This window comes from Numenius arquata, chromosome 7 (genome assembly GCF_964106895.1).
Source record: "Numenius arquata chromosome 7, bNumArq3.hap1.1, whole genome shotgun sequence".
In the NCBI taxonomy this organism is placed as follows: Eukaryota; Metazoa; Chordata; class Aves; order Charadriiformes; family Scolopacidae; genus Numenius; species Numenius arquata.
This window is the reverse complement of record NC_133582.1, coordinates 18,890,265-18,911,198: the sequence shown is the minus strand read 5'-3', so window position 1 is coordinate 18,911,198 and position 20,934 is coordinate 18,890,265. Positions and strand designations below refer to the sequence as shown.

General features: G+C 45.1%; 1 protein-coding gene across 1 annotated transcript; it reads left to right on the top strand.

Annotated features, from left to right (window-relative positions):
* Window positions 1-4,925: 4,925 nt before the first annotated feature.
* On the top strand, window positions 4,926-13,768 carry LOC141466654 (amine sulfotransferase-like). The gene is made up of 7 exons (XM_074150702.1): window positions 4,926-5,001; window positions 8,259-8,428; window positions 9,580-9,788; window positions 10,650-10,776; window positions 11,322-11,416; window positions 12,329-12,509; window positions 13,266-13,768. Exons 2-7 carry the CDS (start codon window positions 8,290-8,292, stop codon window positions 13,388-13,390), a joined length of 876 nt encoding a protein of 291 aa, XP_074006803.1. The 5' UTR covers window positions 4,926-5,001; window positions 8,259-8,289; the 3' UTR covers window positions 13,391-13,768.
* The last annotated feature ends 7,166 nt before the right edge of the window (window positions 13,769-20,934 follow it).

Genomic DNA, 20,934 nt, shown 5'->3' with positions numbered 1-20,934 from the left:
GGCAGAGTTCTGGGAACTGAGGGATCATCAGCTCCCACGTTAGCCCTGGTCCAGGTGGCACGTGTTCTGTGCCTTGTGAGGTTTTGCATCAATGCAATTGTTTAACCTCTCATGGAGACACTTCAGTCTCCTGCCATATTCCCTCAAGGCTCTGCTGATTCCAGACCAACCGTGTTCCTTACCGGTGTGACACTGTGCCCAGAATTTTAAGCCTAAGAAGTGGGAATTGCCGCTCAGCCCCAGTTCTTCCTTTACGTGTTCAAACTGCCACTGCCATGAAGATGGTATTTCAGTGAGATGAAAGACCCATAAGAAGACATGTCAACTGCTACGGAGATTAGTCGATGCCTCTAAATTGGTAAATACTTTGGAATTCGATCCTCCTTTGTGAAGGATACGGCTTCCTCAAATTAAAGGACCCTGTGATCAAAATGTGGTCACCTGTAGCTGCCTTCCCCCCATGCCACTCCTGGAGGAGCATATCCCCCTGGCAGAGGGTCATCCCTCTGGAACCCCTGAGGCAATGGAAAAATATTGTTAGTCCCAGCCAGGTTCATGTCACAGCTGAAAGCAGAAACAGCTGTTACACTGCCAGAGGCCTTCCCATGGGCTCACTTAGCCCAACGCCACCCCGTGCAATGGCATAGTCAGATGCATAGACTTCTTCATCGCTTACCAGTGTTCAGCACACCCTTTGTAACTTCTGTTTTGCTGCTTAGTTGCAGCTGTGGCGAATCTTTTGCTGATAGGTAGGACCTCTAAGTGTATTACTAGCTTGCTGAAATGTTGATAGGAGCCCTTTGATATGGAACTGGGTCAAAGTGACCTGAAATGAGGATGATTTCATTGTCCTGCCCGAAAGAACTACTCTGGTAAGGCCTCCTATGTGTCTGTAGATGGTAGAAGGAGTTACTGTGTAGGTTGAATGGGACACTGCAGCAGCCCCTTCACGGGAGGCAGGAGGACCGTTCATCGAGATCCCACCTCTCCCACCATGGAGAACAGCAGCGTGTTGTGATTTGCTCTACTTGGATACACTACACCTCGCCAGCGAAGGCTCCTGGTGCCCCGACTCTGCCCTCCCGAGTCATCTCGGTGCTATAAAGCAACTCTTGCTGCACGTACCCGGGCTCCAGCGTGTGATGGGAGGTCGGCAGGCAGGGACGCAACAGCAGCTGCCATCCCAAAGCACATGGGCTCCCCTCGCGAGGCCACAAGAAGGGGGCGCTGAGCTTTACGCAGAAAACAGAGATTGTTTTATTTTCCCTTTTCCTCCATGAGGAGTTTATACATAGTATTGTTTTGTTTCCACGTGTTCTCTTACCAGCACACCACTTTCTGCTAGGAAGAAGTCAGAGAGTTACTGAAAAATCAATTATGTCCTCTGGTGAGTTTTGAATTCAACTTATTCCTAAGGACCAAGCATATTTTTCAATCTATTGCAAGGGCTCAACCTTTGGATCAGCTCCGGGAGGAACATCGTGTCCTAGCAGTATGCTGCCGCCCCTCTGTTCCTCCTGACACCATGCTTTTGCTACAGCTTTTTTCTCATTTACCTCTCACCTCAAACTTAGAGAGCAATGTAGGCAATGAGCTGCCACTTTACCTGCACTGTTGGCTCCATGATAACATGGGACCAACAATAGTCCAAGTGGGATCACAGTGTACAAGACTTATCAGTGAAAAACATGCAGAGTCTTGTCCTCCTTCTTGGCTGTTCAGCGCTTTACAGTGGGGTAATATTTGTCACTCCCCGATGGACAGCTAGTGCCCACAACCTCACAGATCTGGGGTTTGTGTGTTATGTCACCTATAATATGGTTTGTGGCATCTTGGCTTAAATTTCACAGGAAAAAGCCTGCGTGCTTTGCAGTGGCTTAACCAACTGGAAAGTCTGTAGAATTTTAAGAAAAAGATTGCAGATTTTAAAGTCCAAAATCAGCATGAGCTCATCACCTCCCTTTGAAAGGAATAGGCTCAAAGCAGACAGACGAAGCAAAGGAAGATTTTTCCATGAACTGGTTCAAACCCAGAGACACAGAGAGCTCCTCTTTCCAAAATACAGCTTTTGGCACTTAACCTTGTTCAAAGCGGCACTGAGAGGTAAAAGGTCAAGGTGCCTGGATAAACCTGGTCTCAAGGGGAGTATAATGGAATATTTCATGGTATATACCTCCAGCCCCCATCTACTGCTTCCTTTGCAGGATCTGAGAGATGCTGTGTTTAAAATCTACAGCTCTGAAAACAATAATCTGAACAAAAGATGAGTTAGAGGCTGTGGTGGGAACAGGTTACACCCAAAGATGTGAAAAGTGCTGCCAAGGCAAACTATGATGTGCTTCCAAAGAGCCTGAAGAAGAAAGGTTGTTATTCAAACAGCAAACAGGAGTGTCCAGCTGATATATCAGAAGTTGAATCAGGCTAAAAGGAGAAAAGCAAAGCTGTAAAAGGCAAGCGCTTGCCATGTTAACTATGAGAAGGTGTAATGGCGGGGTAAAGCAAACAACATTACAACAGAGCTTTCTATGATGCCATAACTGGTTGGCTGGATGAGGGGAGGGCAGCAGATATCATCTACCTTGACTTCAGCAAGGCTTTTGACACTGTCTGCCATAACATCCTCATTGGAAAACTAAGGAAGTGTGGGCTGGATGAGGGGACAGTGAGGTGGATTGAGAACTGGCTATGTGACAGGACCCAAAGGGTAATGGTTAATGGAACAGGCTCAAGCTGGAGGCCTGTAACCAGTGGTGTCCCCCAGGGGTCAATACTTGGTCCAGTCCTGTTCAACATATTCATCAGTGACCTGGACGAGGGGACAGAGTGTATCCTCAGCAAGTTTGCTGATGATACCAAGTTGGGTGGGGTGGCTGACACCCCGGAGGGCCGTGCTGCCATCCAGCGAGACCTGGACAGGCTGGAGAGCTGGGCAAGGAAGAACCTCATGAGGTTCAACAGGGAAAAGTGTAAGGTGCTACACCTGGGCAAGAAGAATGTCAGGCACCAATACAGGTTAGGCGTGGACCTGCTGGAGCCAAGCTCCGAAGAGAAAGATCTGGGAGTCCTGGTAGACAGCAAAACGACAATGAGCAAGCAATGTGCTCTTGTGGCCAGGAAGGCCAACGGAATCCTGGGCTGCATAGGGAAGAGTGTGGCTAGTAGGTCGAGGGAAGTCATTCTCCCCCTCTACTCTGCACTGGTGAGGCCACAACTGGAGTATTGCATCCAGTTCTGGGGTCCCCAATTCAAGAGGGATAGGGAACTACTGGAAAGAGTCCAGTGAAGGGCAACAAAGATGATTAAGGGATTGGAGCATGTCCCTTATGAGGAAAGGCTAAGAGAGCTGGGACTCTTTAGTCTGGAGAAGAGAAGGCTGAGGGGAGACCTTATTAATGCCTATAAGTATCTCAAGGGTGGGTTGAAGGAGGAGGGAGCCAGACTCTTTTCAGTGGTTCCCAGTGACAGGACAAGGGGCAACGGGCCCAAGTTGGAACATGGGAGGTTCCACTCGAATATGAGGAAGAATTTCTTCACGGTGAGGGTGACAGAGCCCTGGAACAGGCTGCCCAGGGAGGTTGTGGAGTCCCCTTCTTTGGAGATTTTCAAGACCCGCCTGGATGCAGTCCTGAGTAGCATTCTCTAAGCAATCCTGCTTCAGCAGGGGAGTTGGACTAGATGATCTATATGGTCCCTTCCAACTCTAAAAAAAAATTCAGTGAAATTCAGAGTAATGGATCTTGGATACAAGACACAGAGGTAAAAGACATTCGGTTGTGAGTTACAGGAGGGAAAGAAAGAGGAAGACAGAGTGTGCGGGTGACAGAAACCCTGTAGGAGAGAGCAGACACGGGGTTCATGAGAGATGTCGCCGTCCACACTGACCGTGGAATAGCACTGAGACCATTGGTGGTCTTTAAATTATACAATAAGCCATATAGTTCCTTTCCAAGACTCACCCTGAACTTTGTGCAACTGCACGCACAATACATGTTTAGGTATTTGGATCCCCAGATTAATTATTAATATTGCAATGGACTATTTGTGCTGAACAAAAAGATAACATACATTACACCTATGTTCAGTTAACTGCAGATAGACTGTAATTCATCATTGCTGACAAGCCAGGACAAATCCTAGCTTTAGGATGCTGACATTTGAGAATATCCTTTGGATTCATTTGCTTTCCCCGCTCACTATCTAAACCTCAGCCCTACTCCTCTTTCTGGCTCTCTCACAAGCTGACCAACCTGACTGATCGGTTGTCCAACTTCAGGGATTACCTGGGGAATTGATCCAGGTTAAAAAGCAATCCTATACAAAACACAACATAGAGCTGGAGAACAAAATGTTCTTCTTTGTAATGTCATTGGAGTGCAGGTTTCAGTGAGAAGTGTCTCAGGCATTATTTTATTTTGGTTATAAAATTCCTCACAGCAAAACTTAACATGAGCACTTACAGGTGATTAACCCAAGCGGCTCATTCCAGGCTCATGGCTGAGACCAGGTCAGACCGGTCTGATCAACCACTTCAGGGGAGTAGTGGATTCCGGCTCTTCTTTGGGACTACTCTCACACGCAGCTCGGAGATACAAACCAAGTTGGGCAAAAGGTCAGTGAAAGCTGAGAAAAAAACCCACACTACCAAAAAAAGCAAAAGATTTTATTCACTTCTGCTCCTCCCCAAGCTTCCTCAATAAAGCTCTTGAGAAAAGAAAAAAAAAAAGAAAAAGACGGAATGAACAGAAATCAAAAAGAGCATGTAAATAATTTCAAAAATCTAACTGGTCTGCTTTCACATTTTTCCTGAGTTATACGCTAATCTCTGCCTGTGTTAAAGATAAGCAAATATTGAAAGTAAGCCAGCCCACACAGTGTCCCTGGGTTACCTCCCAGTTTAAAACGAAACGTGATGCACAGGCATCTCTAGAACGAGACTCGCATTCACGGAGCTGGGAAGTAGTAGCACACATCTGCGTTGGCACCGAACGGAGAGCAGAGGAGGTAAGTGTGCCAGAAATTATTGGAAGGGCAGATCTGTGAGTTAAATGATGCTGTATTACCCTCTCAGAAGGTCGAGAGCGCATTGCAGAGAACGAGGGGGTAGAGCTGGTCCGTGCTTGGGAGGAGGATGGCCGTCCAGAGCAGGGTTATCCCAGTGCCGGTGGGGAAACTGGAGCCTCACGTGGGATTTTCTGTATCACTCAGCAAAGAAATGGGAGTCGTAGCTGTGAGACAGTTAACTAAGCAGGGGGAAAGCGTGCGGATGCTGTGGATGTAGGAGATACACTGGCAGGCACCTTTGTGTCTGCATTTGGAGAGAGATCGTTGACATGCGTGTTTGAGATGCGTAGCTGGCTGGTATGAGCACTGCCAAATGTTTATTTTTCCTCACGCCATGTACACTAGAGCATGAATAGGCTTTTCAGGATATGGAGCAAGGCTTTTTTTCCCATGGTATATTTTTCATGGTGTATTCCTACATCTGTAAGAAACAAGCAGTGCAATAACCTTTGTCCCAAAGTGGTATAAAAACTTAGGGGTTTGGCAGAACAAGATCAAGGAGGTTTCTGCATCTTGTGCATTGAATGTGTCTCCTTTTTGTTTCCCAGAAGCTTCTTGCTCTTTCTCCTGCATCAGTAACATTTTTTGCTCATTCTCCATACCTTTGTATTCTTAGCACTTCCCCAGCTTTGTGATAACAACTTGAATTTAGAAGTGAACCATTCCCTTACTTTTTAAACCTGGGGTTCTTCTCCATTTAGAGCTCTGACTCTCTGAGGCTTGTTTCAGTTGTGAAATGCAGGCTTCACTGTGAGGTCGAAGCACCTCTCAGGCTTTTATAGAGACAGCGGCTGCCCTCGCTCCCCTCATCCCCCTTGCTGTCCGTCACTGCCCTCTCTCTCCATCGCTCCTCTCGCTGTCCGTCGCTGCCCTCCCTGCCCTGGCCACGGCCCACGCTGCCGGCACGGGTGGAGGGAGGCCAGTGCAAGCACAGGGGTCCGTTCTCCCAGGCAGGAGATAGATCTGGCCACATTTTCTTTAGCTATGGGCCTTTTGCAGTGGAACTGAGCTTGTGCATCCCCCAGAGCAAAGGATTTCTTTGTTGTCTAATGATACCAAGCAAGGGAGTTTAGGGGAGAAGTTAAATCGGATTGATCTCATAAAACAAAGGCATGTGTTTGTGTTAAAACCTGGTAGCACTGCATGCCCAAGAAGTTGTCTAGATCAGGGCCTGCCACAGTCTTTGCCACGTCTGAGAGACGTCCGTGTGTCCTCCTACAAGCCGCTGGAGGTTACCTGGCCCTGTCTGCCCAGCGCAGGGTGGGCAGCGGGTGTCCCCTGGTCATGGCAACAGCTGCTGCATTCTTATTCTTTCCCCAGCCCGGCCAACGAGGCGGAGGTGTCCAAGCACCTCCTCGGCCCTGCAGGTCCAAGGGCAGTGTTCCCACCAAAGGCAGCCATGCTGGCACAGCCCAGCGGGACGGCACGGGGCCCAGCGGGGAGCAGGCACCCCTTCATGGGGAGTTCACAGAGCGGGAAGGCAAAGGGGAAGCAGAGGGTGAACCGGAGAGAATCATAGAATTGATAGAGTTGGAAGGGGCCTTAAAGATTATTGAATTCCAGCCCCCTGCCATGGGCAGGGACACCTCCCACTAGAGCAGGTTGCTCAAAGCCCCATCCAGCCTGGTCTTGAACACTTCCACGTATGAGGCATCCACCACTTCTCTGGGCAACCTGTTCCAGTGCCTCACCACCCTCACAGTAAAGAATTTCTTTCTAGTCTCGGAAGTATCTGGTATCTAAATCTCCCCTCTTTCAATTTAAAACCACTGCTCCTTGTCCTATCACTACACTCCCTGATGAAGCGTCCCTTTCCATCAGTCATCTAGGTCCCCTTCAGGTATTGGAAAGCCGCTATAAGGTCTCCCCGGAGCCTTCTCTTCTCCAGGCTGAACAACCCCCGCTCTCTCAGCCTGTCTTTATAGACAAGGTGCTCCAGCCCTCTGATCCTTTTTGTGGCCCTCCGTGGACCAGTTCGAACAGGTCTGTGTCCTTCCTGTGTTGAGGACTCCAAAGCTGGACACATCCAGGTGGGTCTCACGAGAGCAGAGGGGTAGAATCACCTCCCATGACCTGCTGGCCACACTTCTTTTGATGCAGCCCAGGATGTGAGGGCTCTTCCCCCCCAACCCCTGCAAAAGAGGAGAGAGGAGAGAAAGAGATAAAGAGATTCAGAAGTTTAGAATGAACTAAACTACTTTAATGAAGAATTAATATTAAAATAAAAATAAAGAAGAAAATAATGAAATAGATACAAAACCGTATCAAGCTCCTAGGATGACAGTCACATCACCGGCAGGCACTGGGGAAGTCCCAGACTGGACTCAGCGACGGATGGGAACTGGATTCCAGCTCTGGAGTCAGGAACACACGGATCGGGATCAAAGGCAGATGAACAGACAGAGTCCTCTCCGGACATCGGCCATCGCAGGAAGGGGGCTGACCCTTTGATCCCTCAGCTTTTATACTGAGCATGGGGCAGATGGGATGGAATACGCCAGTTGGTCAGGTTTGGGTCACCTGTCCTGTCCACTCCTCCCCACCGATGTGACCCCTCTACGTTTTTCCGTTTCCGACTCTCTAAGGGGGCAAATAACGAAATTGGCCGACCTTGGTTGTTATAGCAATAAGTATAAGCAAGGGCCTCCCTGCATACCATTCCTTGGCATGGAGCACAAACATTGGTCTTATCATTCTGAGAACGAGCAGTTTTCTCCACAATATGCCGTTAATTTCAGAGAGTTAGAGGAGGCCTAGCTAGGATGTAAAGTTACAGAGCAGAAAATTGTTTTGGTTTTACTTCAAACCGGGACAGCCAGCTCTGGTCAAGAGCTACTGACATCCCAAAGAAAAATCTACAGTCACTCAGATCCTTGAGGAATCTTCACAAGTGATTTTTAATCGGCTGCCTTCAGTCACCGTATTTTTTACATGCAAGTAGCATACACTTGTAGAGGAGTAAAGGCTAGAGCTACACCCCTTTCTTTTTTTTTTCCCTTAGAAATGTATTCTGAGTGATGTTGTGAAAAGTTGAAAACTAAATTTCAGTGTGCTGCTTCCAGAATTATGCTGGAATATATGTTGCTAAAATTTGCCAGCACTGGATTCTTTGTTTGAACTACTCGTTTGTTTTTTTGTTTGTTTCCGTGAGATGACAACCAAAGAAAAACATATAACATCATATTTTCTTATTATAGGTTATTTGCCTACAAGGACAACCAATTAACAATGGAACCATCAAAAGAATATATCTTCGAATACAAAGGGTTTAATTTTGCTACAAATACTTCACTTGAGTATGTAGCTTCACTGGAGGATTTTGAAATCAGAGATAGTGACATATTTGTTGCAACTTACCCAAAATCAGGTAAGAATGGAATTGTTTCTTGAGGGTGAAAAATCTGCCTTTATTCAGCCATCTAAGTGCACAAGTACCTCGGGTTGTTAGCTTTGCTTTTAGGCCGGGATCATCTCTGAGTATGTGCAGAATTTTCCTCTGTCCTGCACCACCACCCCGTTTCTTCCCCAGCAGTTATCAATCCAAGGTACCCCCCAATCCTTCTCTTGAATCTCTACCACAGCACAGAAAAATCATCCAGGTTGATTATGCCAAGCAGAGCAAGACAGTCAGCAGCGCTGTGAAAGCGCTGGGTATTGTGCCTCTGAACACTAGGGCTTCACAACTCAGCTTCAGTCTCAGACGCCTTCCTTTCTCTGGACTTCTTCAGGGTCACCTACAGCAATAATTCAATGCTCTTCTGCATTGATTTTAATTCCCTCAAGCATCCATCTTTACTGGCCTATGGAACGGAAGGGGAAAGGAACCAGCGCTAGTATAGTGCTGAGAAGGGCAGAGGACCCAGGACTGAACAGTTCTGCTCATTGCCCAAGTGGGCTAATCATTCAGGACTAGCCTCCCACCACTGCCAGCTGGTACATGAACATGGACTGGCACAGCGGACAGTCTCCTTCAGGGTCCTGCCTTTTTAGATCATCCTCACCAGCAGCTTTGACCCAGGAGTCAGACCTTCCCCAGGGAACTTCAGAGAGCCTGTTGCCACAAGCATTTCCTTTGCGGCTCTCATTTGTGCTTCACAAATGTGGTCTTATCAGCTGTTTGCTGTGTGACATCTCACCTCGCTTTGCAGGAGTTCTGGAAGGAAAGGTCTTTTCCAGATCCACTCAGTATGAGAAGTTTTAAGGTGCCTGGCCTGCAAAGATGCAGCAATTCTTGTTGCCCCAAGACGGTGAGGACAGGCATAATTTGTGTGGAAGCTGAGTAGCCTGGGTGAAGGAACCGAAGGTTTTGTTAATGGCCATGTCTTTTCTGCAGGGACAAAACAAAAATATGCTTCCCTTCTGCACTCAGCAGTCACCAAGACAAGGTTTGCTCCCTTAAGTATGTGAGCATGTATCTATATTTCATTATAGCTGTGCAGAGGCTCTGTTTATGACAATATGCTGTCTTTAAATTAAAAAAAGTCTAGCAAGGTTCAAATAAAAAGGTTTCCTTCTCAGGTACTGTGTGGACTCAGAATATTTTGAGCTTAATAATTCATGAAGGCCACCGTAATGGAACAGAAAATGTGGAGACTATGGACAGAATCCCGGGGCTGGAATACAATGTAAAAAATATGGATTATGCAAATCTTCCTTCACCTCGTGCTTTTTGCACCCACCTGCCTTACTACTTAGTTCCAAGAGACCTGAGAAAGAAAAGAGCACGTGTAAGTGATGTAATTTTTATGATTTCTGTAAAACCAGTCATGCCAATATGCCTTGGTGAAATGGTCAAAATCCTACCATTTTCCTCTTTCAGTTCCCCATGTTTTGGTGGAAATATCAGCTGCTTCATACGTGTGGGGAGATCAGGGACCTTCTAAAGCACAAATCTTCTGTTTCCTTCTGCCAAGTCTCTCAGCCCCAACACTGCTAGAGAGAGAGGGGTGGTGCATCTCAGAAGCATCTGCCACGGTCAGACTTGCACTGATTTTGCCCTGGCTGCTGTTTCCTGGTCTGTGCCTGAGGCAGCAGCTCTCATGTGGTCAGGAGTAAGTAGGAGGCAAAACCACCCTGGCCCATAACAGCTCCTTCTTTTAAGGTGCCAGGGCTCCTCTTACACACCATTCAAAGTCAGCCTGCCTCCTGCCTCTGGCACCAGCACCACAGGCCAGGACTTTAGGTCACAGAGTGCGGATGCTGTCAGCACCACCAAAGCTGGGACTGCAAGAAACTCTTCTTCACTTCATCATGACTGTACACAGAAAGTGAAGCTGAATCAACCCAATGGTTTTCTCGTGATGCTAGTGCAGCCTGACTGCCTTGCACAAGTGACCAGCATCACTGAAGTCTGTAACACTGATCCCATGCAGAGAGTCAGCTGCAGGCACTGCATGACTGCAACTACAGAAATACCACCCCCGTAAACAAATTGACAGCACTACGTTACCCAGAGTTTACCTATCGGCATTGTCACCTTCAAACAGCTTTCACACATTTTTAGTGGGACCTGTATGGAAAACTGCACTGATGCTCAGGGTACTGGAGTCCTCTAACATCTCTGAGACAAGACTCTTACTGTTTTGCAGGTTATTTATGTTTCCAGGAACCCTAAGGACGTTGTGGTTTCTTACTACCACTTCTCCAAATACATAGCCACATTAGAGGAAATAACAGATTTTAACCTTCTCATGGAGAGATTTTTAGCTGGCAAAGGTAGGATATATTTTTTACTGAGGAGCCCAAATCCTATTCCATGCCCTCAGATTGAATGGAGATTAATTATATCAATAATAAGCACCAATTGTCAGAAGCCCCATCTATGCTGTGACCTGAATTTAAGCTGCAGAAAGCTGTCTGAACTTGAAACCATCTTCTGATGAAAGCTGAACCCAACAACATACAAGTTGCTTTTTTTTTCTGCATTGGATACTGATTCAGAGTATAACCACTATGATTGAAAATCTCTTAACACTTTCTGCACTTTGTTAGTGGAGATGAACGCATAAGAACAGACACTGTACAGCAAAAACAAAGAAGTCCTTATTTTGCTTCTACCAGTATGGGTTCAGATCACTAGAAACAAGAAATTATGTGAAACAAGAGGGGAGTTGCCCCATTATCTCATACAAACTGTGAGCATGAATCCCTCAAGTGTCAAAAAAACCTTTCATAAATGACTTATAATTTTACTGTTTTACTGTGACCTGTTAATTTTATTTCTTTATTTATTTTTTTTCCCCATACTTTCCCTTGTGAAGTCGTTGCCGGTTCGTGGCTGGATCACGTTTCAGGCTGGTACAGTCATGCAGAGGATTTCAATATACTCTTCCTTACCTATGAAGAAATGAAAAAGGTGAGGTCAATCAGTACCACTGTATTCAAGATATTCTCTTCCTATATTGAGTGCATTTTCAGACAGCTCTTTAAAATTACACTTTATATTGGAAAGTGCTGAATCTGTTGAGGACTAAATTCAAATTGAGACTTCTGAGAGGAGAGAGTCATTTGTCTCATTGGTTCTTATTAATTTCCTGACAAAGATTAGCTAAAACACTTTCCAGTATGATACAAGTTATCTTCACTGCCACCTCAAAAAACCCTTTCTGAAACAGTACAGAACACGGCTTTTGTGGGTACCTTCAGTGGGAATGTTGGGCTCATAAGGACAGGTCCACTAAAGGAAAGAAGTGCTGAAGAAGCAGGGCTTTAAAGTACTTGAGGAGCTCTCAAATTGCTGAGCACAATTTTCCAGCTTGGTGGCTGCCCGTGCCTTTGTGTGAGTCCTCATTTCTCCGAGGTGCCTGTCCTTCTCCTCATGGACAAGCCCCAGAGCATCCCAGCCACGGCAGCACAGCCCACGTCACCTGCCACTGCGGTGGTCCCTCAGGCTTCAGAGCCTGGGGTTGCTCAGGTCAAGTTCCTGGCTAGGACAAGGCAACTGACAAGAAGCCCATGGGCTGAGCACCTTTACAGTGACAGGCACGGTGCCAGCGCGACTTTGCCAGGGCACCAAACACGAGATGCAGGCTGGCTTTGCAGCGTGGGGAGCAGAACCCAGAATTCCCCCTCTCCAAGGGCACGGTGCTGCAGTGAGCTACGGCATCACTGCTCTCCAGGACTCAACTGATGCAAGTGAGACAAGGCTCACATAAAAACCATGGTGATGATTGCAGCCAAATGTATGTCCTTTATTATGGGGGATGTCACTACTGTATGCATTTAGCTCTTTGCTTCATCAAGACTCTTCAAAGTAACATTATTGCAGGATCTCAGAAGTGCTGTGCTGAAGATCTGCAACTTCATAGGCAAGAAGCTGAGTGAAGCGGAAGTGGACAGTGTTGTGAGACAGGCTACGTTTGAGAACATGAAGAAAGACCCCAGGGCCAACTATGAGAACCTGCCAGATGACATGGCCGCAAAAGACAAGGGTAGTTTTCTACGAAAAGGTAAAGTGGAAGCAGTCCAATGCAACAACTGTTTGATCCCATACTTCTTGGTATGAGATGAACCTAGGGTTTCTGGTCTCAGCTGGAATGCCCCATTTTCAGAGGGAGAGTTCAGGTTAGTAGGAAATAAAGTTTATAAGAACAGTTTTATTGCTGTGGCATCAATGATTTCACCGTATTGTCCTGAGGATAATGAAAAGGTAACGTTTACTGATTGTAACACGAGTTGTAACTGGCCTCTCAGATATCGGAATGATTTAAGGGTTGTACTGAACCAGGGGTAAGATCATCCTTTTTTAAAATGTGTTTTAATTTTTGAGGCTAGAGTCACCTTAATTGGGTGAGCATACACCTTCGCGACCAACTACCAGATGAGTCCATCCCTGGGCTCCTGGGTATCGCCAGGACGACCAGGAGGAAACCTGAGGTGGGGCACTGAAAGGAGAAAGGAGAGGTGTTGCTTTTCATGATTTCCTCTTTGATCTCAAAGGAGTCCACAGACAAAACACCAGAACAAAGGAGTTGTATAACTTCATGAGGAGTCAGGATTATAGGTCTATGCTGTGTTTTCTTCACAGCACCAAGATTTGGAAGCACATCCTGAAAAGAGCACACAGAGCCTCACTCGCAGCCCAGCAACAGGGAGGTGCTGAGGAAGCCAGGAATTCCCCCCAGGAGTAGCGCTCACTGTTTGCAGCAGGCTTCAGAGGGGTGCGCGTTCTGCTTCTCACCTCCCTTTGCTGCTTTTTTCCTCAGGCACTGTCGGAGACTGGAAAAACATCATGACAGTGGCACAGAGTGAAAGGTTTGACCAAGTTCTGAAAGAGAAAATGAAGACCCTGCCCATCAAATTCATCTGGGATATTAACGATGAAATGTAGGCTGGTTTTGAGTTTCAGCGTCCTTTGGTCTTTATACTGGATGGATATACCGGTTTCCTGTTTGCAATTTTACAAGGCAGTTTAATGAGCTTCCTTGGTAAATTGGCTTGCTTTCTTCATGTTCTCTTTTCTTTCATTGGCATCTAATACTACCAGAGCTGTAGACAATTGAGTAAGGATAGATCGGTGTTGCTACACACTTTCTGAAAGATCTTTCACTCGTGCCTTTCATGAGGCTTCTTTTGGTAGAACCTTCAACGCCCAGACTGGAAGTAAGATTGACCAGCTGTATGGTTACGCTTTGATATGCTTGAGATCCCGTTTCCTTTGTAAACACTGATGCTCAAATATTTGCTAATAAAGTGATCTGTATTTTCCACTCTGTGATGTTGCTTATTGACCGAAACAATTCGAGTCCACGCAGCCCCTTACCTATGGGCTTCACATGAGAAGACTAATTCAGAGACATATCTCAAGATTTTCTTTCTATCAGCAAGTCCAAAAATAGTTGCAAATCCAACAGCTCCACTCCTGACATGCATCTGGTCTACGTTATATTCACCTTTGTAGACAGTAATGCTTTCTGTGTTGCTTACAAAGGGAGTTCCAACTCTCACGACTTTTTCAGCTCTGTCCATTGAAACTACTCACAAGCTGGAGCTGCAGTTCCTCCCCTCCCCAGGTGCGCGGTATTAAGTCCCTGATGCATCTCTAGCACTTTTTTCCCCTCCAACAATCTAATATGAAGCTTCTAATCCAACCTTATCTTTGAAAAAAAAATCCCATTTAATATCACATCAACTCACAATTTTTAAAATGTATTTGGTATTCTGCTGGAACACAGATCCTGCGTATTGCTTTGAAACATACAACATTATCACTGAAACCTAGATGCTTGTCTAGAGTTCTTAGTAGCCAAAATTAAAATGATCAAATAGAGGGCAGTAAGGAAAAAGGGACATGGTTAATTTATAAAATATTTACAGGGTACTTGAGCATTTATTTCTATCTTCTAGAAACTCATTCATCTCGAATACAAAAAGAAAAGACTATTGAAACGTGTTAAAGATCATACCAAACAGATGTTCTCAAGCAATATGATCAGAGCAGCTTTTACACCTTACATTATTTCTGGAATTGTATTTCCCATTTTGAATACAGAATTTCCAAATATTAGAGGACTAACAAATTTATGAACTTTAAGAACTATGATACTTTAGTGCAATCCTCCTCAAAGGTTGAAGGTGGCACAGTCAAGTCAGTCTACTAACAATATTTTAAAATTCAGCACACGGTGTTTAATCATTGAGGTGCCTGGTGGTTCCCTATGTGGAGAGCTGCCTTCTGAAACCTTCACCCATACTGTCATCCTTCACGCCGATACCGTCTTAAACACGGCATCTTCAAACACCACAGTTCTCACAGTATTTTGTGGTTTTTTGGGGGTGGGAAGGAAGAAGTCTAACATCAAGCTGTTAGCTCCACAAGCAACTCTGCAGGACAATTACCATCCAGGAGCTGATGTGTAGCTTTACTGTGTGTTGTGCTAACTTTAATGGGCTGACAACAAGATGTTTCTAAAATAACACCCATTACATTCAAACCTCTAAGCACTCTATAAATCCTGGTACTCCAGGATTCCTTAGTCCACTGATAGTGTTTCAACAGTCTGTTGCCAAAAGCAGGCTAGTTTTCCTAGGGTGGGTTGTGGTTTGTTTTGGGGTTTTTTTGCCATCAAAGTTCATTGATGCACAAGTTAAAAAAAACCAAAAAACAAAACACCTCTGAACAAATCAAACAAACCTTTTAAGAGGACTTAATCTCATTCTGATTTTTTCCTACAGGCTTAAACTAGTCATTTTGAAACTCAAAATTATTCTCAACTACGGCAAATGATTTTACTCTAGTGGTACGGAAATGGTTTCCATTAAACTGAAGTAAGGCTATGCCTTATTAAAAGGTGACTAGTGGTGCCATATCAACAGCTGATACGTTGGGGCAACAGAACCAACCATTACTTGTATTAAATTCCACAGAAGAAAAAAAAAAAATTAAAAAAAAAATAACCGCATAGTATGTGATCCCCTTCATTCACCACAGCTGCCCGTGTATATCCCTAGGTGGAAGAGAGCAGAACAGCTGCTCAGCCTTCAGATGCGTTTAGTGCCTGCTATAACATCTTTCCATCTTGCTTGTTGTCACGTCTCTTCAAAGGAGAGTTACAGAAACGGGAAAGAAGAAATAAGAGAAAACAGAATAGCATTTTCAGGCATCAATATTCCTCAAATTTTTCATTTGAGATATTAAAGTAAATTTATTTATGATGAAAGTCATCAGAAGACCATTCTCCTGGATTTAAAATATTTTGGTTTTTTTCTTTGGAAAGAAAAATAAACAAAAACTGATACATGTTACTAAAGCCACAGATGCTGTGGCTTTCCTGCCTGCCCCGCTCTCCCTACGTATGTCCATACCGATGACAGAGTCAGTTCAAAAAAGTCTAATCACTATCTAAATTAACGGGGTTGTAGTCAGGGTCATCCTCTTCATCCTCCAACTCTAAATCATCCATTTCTTGGAATAAAGATTCATCAACCTCCACACTGTTTCCAGCTGCAAAGAACAGAAAAATAATTTATTTTCATGCAAGTAGGAACACAGTACCTGAACAACAAAATATACAACACTTTCATATTCATTCTTCAAGTAGGAAGCTGTAACTTACTTGGATTTTTATACGTCATATAGAAATGGAAAATTAAATGCCACATTTTACCTTCTACAGCTAAAGTGAAGCTTTTTATCCTCATCCCAAAACTCAGTCAAGAGAAATGTTGCACAGGACCTCAGAATCCATTGGGAGAATGAAGTTAACATTTATAGAATCTCTGCTTCTGGGAGCTTTCTCCCAAGTACTGTCAAAGTAGGAACTCTGGACCCCACAGCTGGAACATTTACAACTATCACAGCCACAGAAACACATAGGGTTTATAAAAAACACCCTCACCATTTATATGCCTACCTACAAACATTTGCTTTCAGACTTAAATTTTAAAAGCAAGACGAAGCTTTGCATGCTTTCACATTTTCTTCTGAAAGAGACAATGCTGACCTAAGGACAAAACTTGAGGACTACTGCTATTTTATTTGTGTGTTATCAGCAGCGACATCTTCTGGCCACTGAGTAAGGTGCTGTGAAAATAAGTATTACTTATTACACAGTATTGTAATATTAAACTGAAGTCAGTAACCTGTTCCATTTATGACAGAATGCAAACAGCAATAAGGACAGGAGCATTTAATCAGCGACAGCAACAAGATTAAAAATTAATACATTAATCCCAAGTCATTTGGACACAGAGCCCAAATGAAGAGATCTGTTCCTCCCTCGAGACAGCCAAATGTTCCATCAACAACCGGTCTTCCCTTCAGGCATTTTGGAGGAAGACAAGGTGAAATTATGTCCTCTAACTAGCAGAAACACAACTTTCCCATTACTGCTCTTTCAAGTTTATACTCATTGATGTTCATCAACAACTTTTTTTTTTTTTTTAAATGTTACTTGTACATTTATTTGATTTATCTCCAACAGATTTTCCAAGTTTAACATCCTTTGGCACAGGCTTACAAAATTTTCAGCTGGCACCAGGTCAGACATCTTTCGTAAGAAAACAGACACATCTGCACAAAACCATGAGGAAGAACTGGGCTGCAGAGGCAAATAGCATTTAATTTGACCTGCAAGATGTTTACTCTTGATTCATAGATTCATAGATTGGTCCAGGCCGGAAGGAACCTCCAAAGGTCATCTAGTCCGACCTCCCCGCAGTCAGCAGGGACACCCCCAACTAGACCAGGTTGCCCAGGGCCTCATCGAGCTTCACCTTGAATATCTCAAGGGAAGGGGCCTCAACCACCTCCCTGGGCAACCTGTTCCAGTGTTCCACCACCCTCATGGTAAAGAATTTTTTCCTAATATCCAATCTAAATCTCCCCTTCTCCAGCTTAAAACCATTGCCCCTCGTCCTGTCACTGCAGGCCTTTGTAAACAGACCCTCCCCAGCCTTCCTGTAGGCCCCCCTCAGGTACTGGAAGGCCGCTATGAGATCTCCCCGGAGCCTCCTTTTCTCCAAGCTAAACAACCCCAGCTCCCTCAGTCTGTCCTCATAGGAGAGGTGCTCCAGCCCCCTGATCATTTTGGTGGCCCTCCTCTGGACCCGCTCCATCAGGTCCATGTCCTTTCTATATTGAGGGCTCCAGACCTGCACACAGTACTCCAGGTGAGGTCTCACCAGAGCAGAGTAAAGTGGCAGAATCACCTCTCTTGATGTTGAGGTTCAGAGAGAAGGAGACAGAACTTCAAGATCTATCCCTGAAATTGGGGGTAAGAAAGGATGCCTATTAGAAAAAAGAGAAAAGGCAGAGTTCGGTTGTGGATTTTTTTTTTGTTTTGTTTTTGCTTTGCTTGTTTTGGGTTTTGCTTCCAGTCCAAATACTTCTGTTGCTTCTATTCAAGTAAGATCAACTCAAGCACAAAGTTGCAAACAAAAATGATCTGTATTTTCCACTCTGTGATGTTGCTTATTGACCGAAACAATTCGAGTCCACGCAGCCCCTTACCTATGGGCTTCACATGAGAAGACTAATTCAGAGACATATCTCAAGATTTTCTTTCTATCAGCAAGTCCAAAAATAGTTGCAAATCCAACAGCTCCACTCCTGACATGCATCTGGTCTACGTTATATTCACCTTTGTAGACAGTAATGCTTTCTGTGTTGCTTACAAAGGGAGTTCCAACTCTCACGACTTTTTCAGCTCTGTCCATTGAAACTACTCACAAGCTGGAGCTGCAGTTCCTCCCCTCCCCAGGTGCGCGGTATTAAGTCGCTGATGCATCTCTAGCACTTTTTTCCCCTCCAACAATCTTCTCTCCCTCTCAGCACAGCCTCAGGCAGGAGGGCAGAGGGAAAGGACATTAGCTGAGGAAGAAATGTTTTGTTCCGACATTTTTCCAGACACCAACCACACTTCCCAGGTGGGGAAGGCAAGTTTTGGACCCTCAGTTCTGCTTCCTGCTGTGATGTCTATATGATCAAACTACAGTGACTGCTTTTGGTTGCTATTGAACCAATGTCCTACCAAGCAGCCACAGCAGGATAGAACTTCTGATTTCAAAAACATTTCAAATAATCATTTTAATTTGAGCAAGAGCATCTAGCCTTGGCTTTCTCATAAAATGTTTCAAAACTCTAAAATCCTTCCAGTTCACATAATGGCTTTTTTTGTTTGTTTTTTTGATTAGTTCCCTCACTGGCCCAAGGGACCAGCTCACTCTTCTCATTTTCAATCCACCCATTTTAGCCTTCTGATGCAGTTTACCTGCTTTTTCCCGGACAGAATCACTTCATGCACAACATGCTGTTAGCTGCTATAAGGCACAGGTGACCTCATAAAATTAGCTTACAAGAAGATGTTTCTGTGTCCATCCATGGCACAGCCAGGCCATCCTTCCTTTGGGAACTTTGCGTCCCCGGTACCAAGAAAATAAGTTACCAAAAAAAACCCCAAAAAAACCCCAAAGCAACCTTACGTGACTTAGGTAACCGCTGCATCCCCTGACCTCTGAGTGTGAGCTTCCCATGAGGAGACCAGTGACATTTTCCACCTGTACATATTTACCAGAGAAAAGGTAAAACCAGTTCAAAGTCAGAAGCCTAACGCAGCCCTTTGGCTGAGTTTGCCCGAAGTGCAAACAGAACAGGTCCTGATAACAGGTTGGACCTTGATCTTTACTCTTTTTCTAAGGGCAGGAAGCCCCAACAGAGTAATAAAAGCCACATAAACCTCACACAACGCTGTACACCGCAGGTCAGTGGTATCAGCTCGCTCTATCAGTTGCAGATTTCATGAACATGCAGTGCAAAGGGAAATCAAGTTCATGGCAATAAATGCAATCATGTCGAAGAACTGAACCTGAAAAGCCTCTCCCCTCTCCCTCCTCCTACTCCAAGCCAAGTTGCAAGGCACTGAAGGACTAAGAAAAAAACAAAACAGAAAAACAGTAGTAGTATTTCATCACGACAGCTCCTTCACTCAGGATCTAGTGTATCAGCACCTTGGCCCAGGCACAGTCTACTCTCTGCTCCAACAAGTCCTGAATTTATTTCAGCAACCACACAGTTTAAAAACCGGAGGTAGGCTGATGCTTGTAAGTCTCCTAGGAGAAAGACCAAAGCTGACTCTTCCCACAGGAATTGCACTTCAAACTCCCCATTTCTGACCAAAATGCACTGACCACTGACCTATTAGAAAGTGAAAGAAAGAGAGAAATATTTAACATAACGAGAGATTTTTAAAATATTTAAAACAAAATGTATATACCACCCCCAGATTCTGTTTGCTGTAAGGCAGATCATATTGGATTCATAATTTGGATGCAAAATCCTAGGCTTTGCAGCATGCCTGAGATTGTACTCCTACAGCATCTTGATGTGGTGGGCACCATCCTCTCAATTGTAATGGAGCTCAGGCACCAACTATTCAAAAAGTTCAGCATGATCAAAACTCCATCAGCTCTGGGTGTAGTGCAGCGCTGAATTAGTAAAACTGCAGCACAGTTTATCTTTTCATTTCCCAGGAAAAGAAGAAGGAATGAGCAGGCACAATGTTTGTGTCACTGGTGAACAGCAATGAGCACTCAAACAACAATGAATGTTTAAAAAACCCCCCACTTTTCTGAGCTGGTTTCTGGTAAAGTCCATCACATAATGTGAAGGATACGGCTTCCTCAAATTAAAGGACCCTGTGATCAAAATGTGGTCACCTGTAGCTGCCTTCCCCCCATGCCACTCCTGGAGGAGCATATCCCCCTGGCAGAGGGTCATCCCTCTGGAACCCCTGAGGCAATGGAAAAATATTGTTAGTCCCAGCCAGGTTCATGTCACAGCTGAAAGCAGAAACAGCTGTTACACTGCCAGAGGCCTTCCCATGGGCTCACTTAGCCCAACGCCACCCCGTGCAATGGCATAGTCAGATGCATAGACTTCTTCATCGCTTACCAGTGTTCAGCACACCCTTTGTAACTTCTGTTTTGCTGCTTAGTTGCGGCTGTGGCGAATCTTTTGCTGATAGGTAGGACCTCTAAGTGTATTACTAGCTTGCTGAAATGTTGATAGGAGCCCTTTGATATGGAACTGGGTCAAAGTGACCTGAAATGAGGATGATTTCATTGTCCTGCCCGAAAGAACTACTCTGGTAAGGCCTCCTATGTGTCTGTAGATGGTAGAAGGAGTTACTGTGTAGGTCGAATGGGACACTGCAGCAGCCCCTTCACGGGAGGCAGGAGGACCGTTCATCGAGGTCCCACCTCTCCCACCATGGAGAACAGCAGCGTGTTGTGATTTGCTCTACTTGAATACACTACACCTCGCCAGCGAAGGCTCCTGGTGCCCCGACTCTGCCCTCCCGAGTCATCTCGGTGCTATAAAGCAACTCTTGCTGCACGTACCCGGGCTCCAGCGTGTGATGGGAGGTCGGCAGGCAG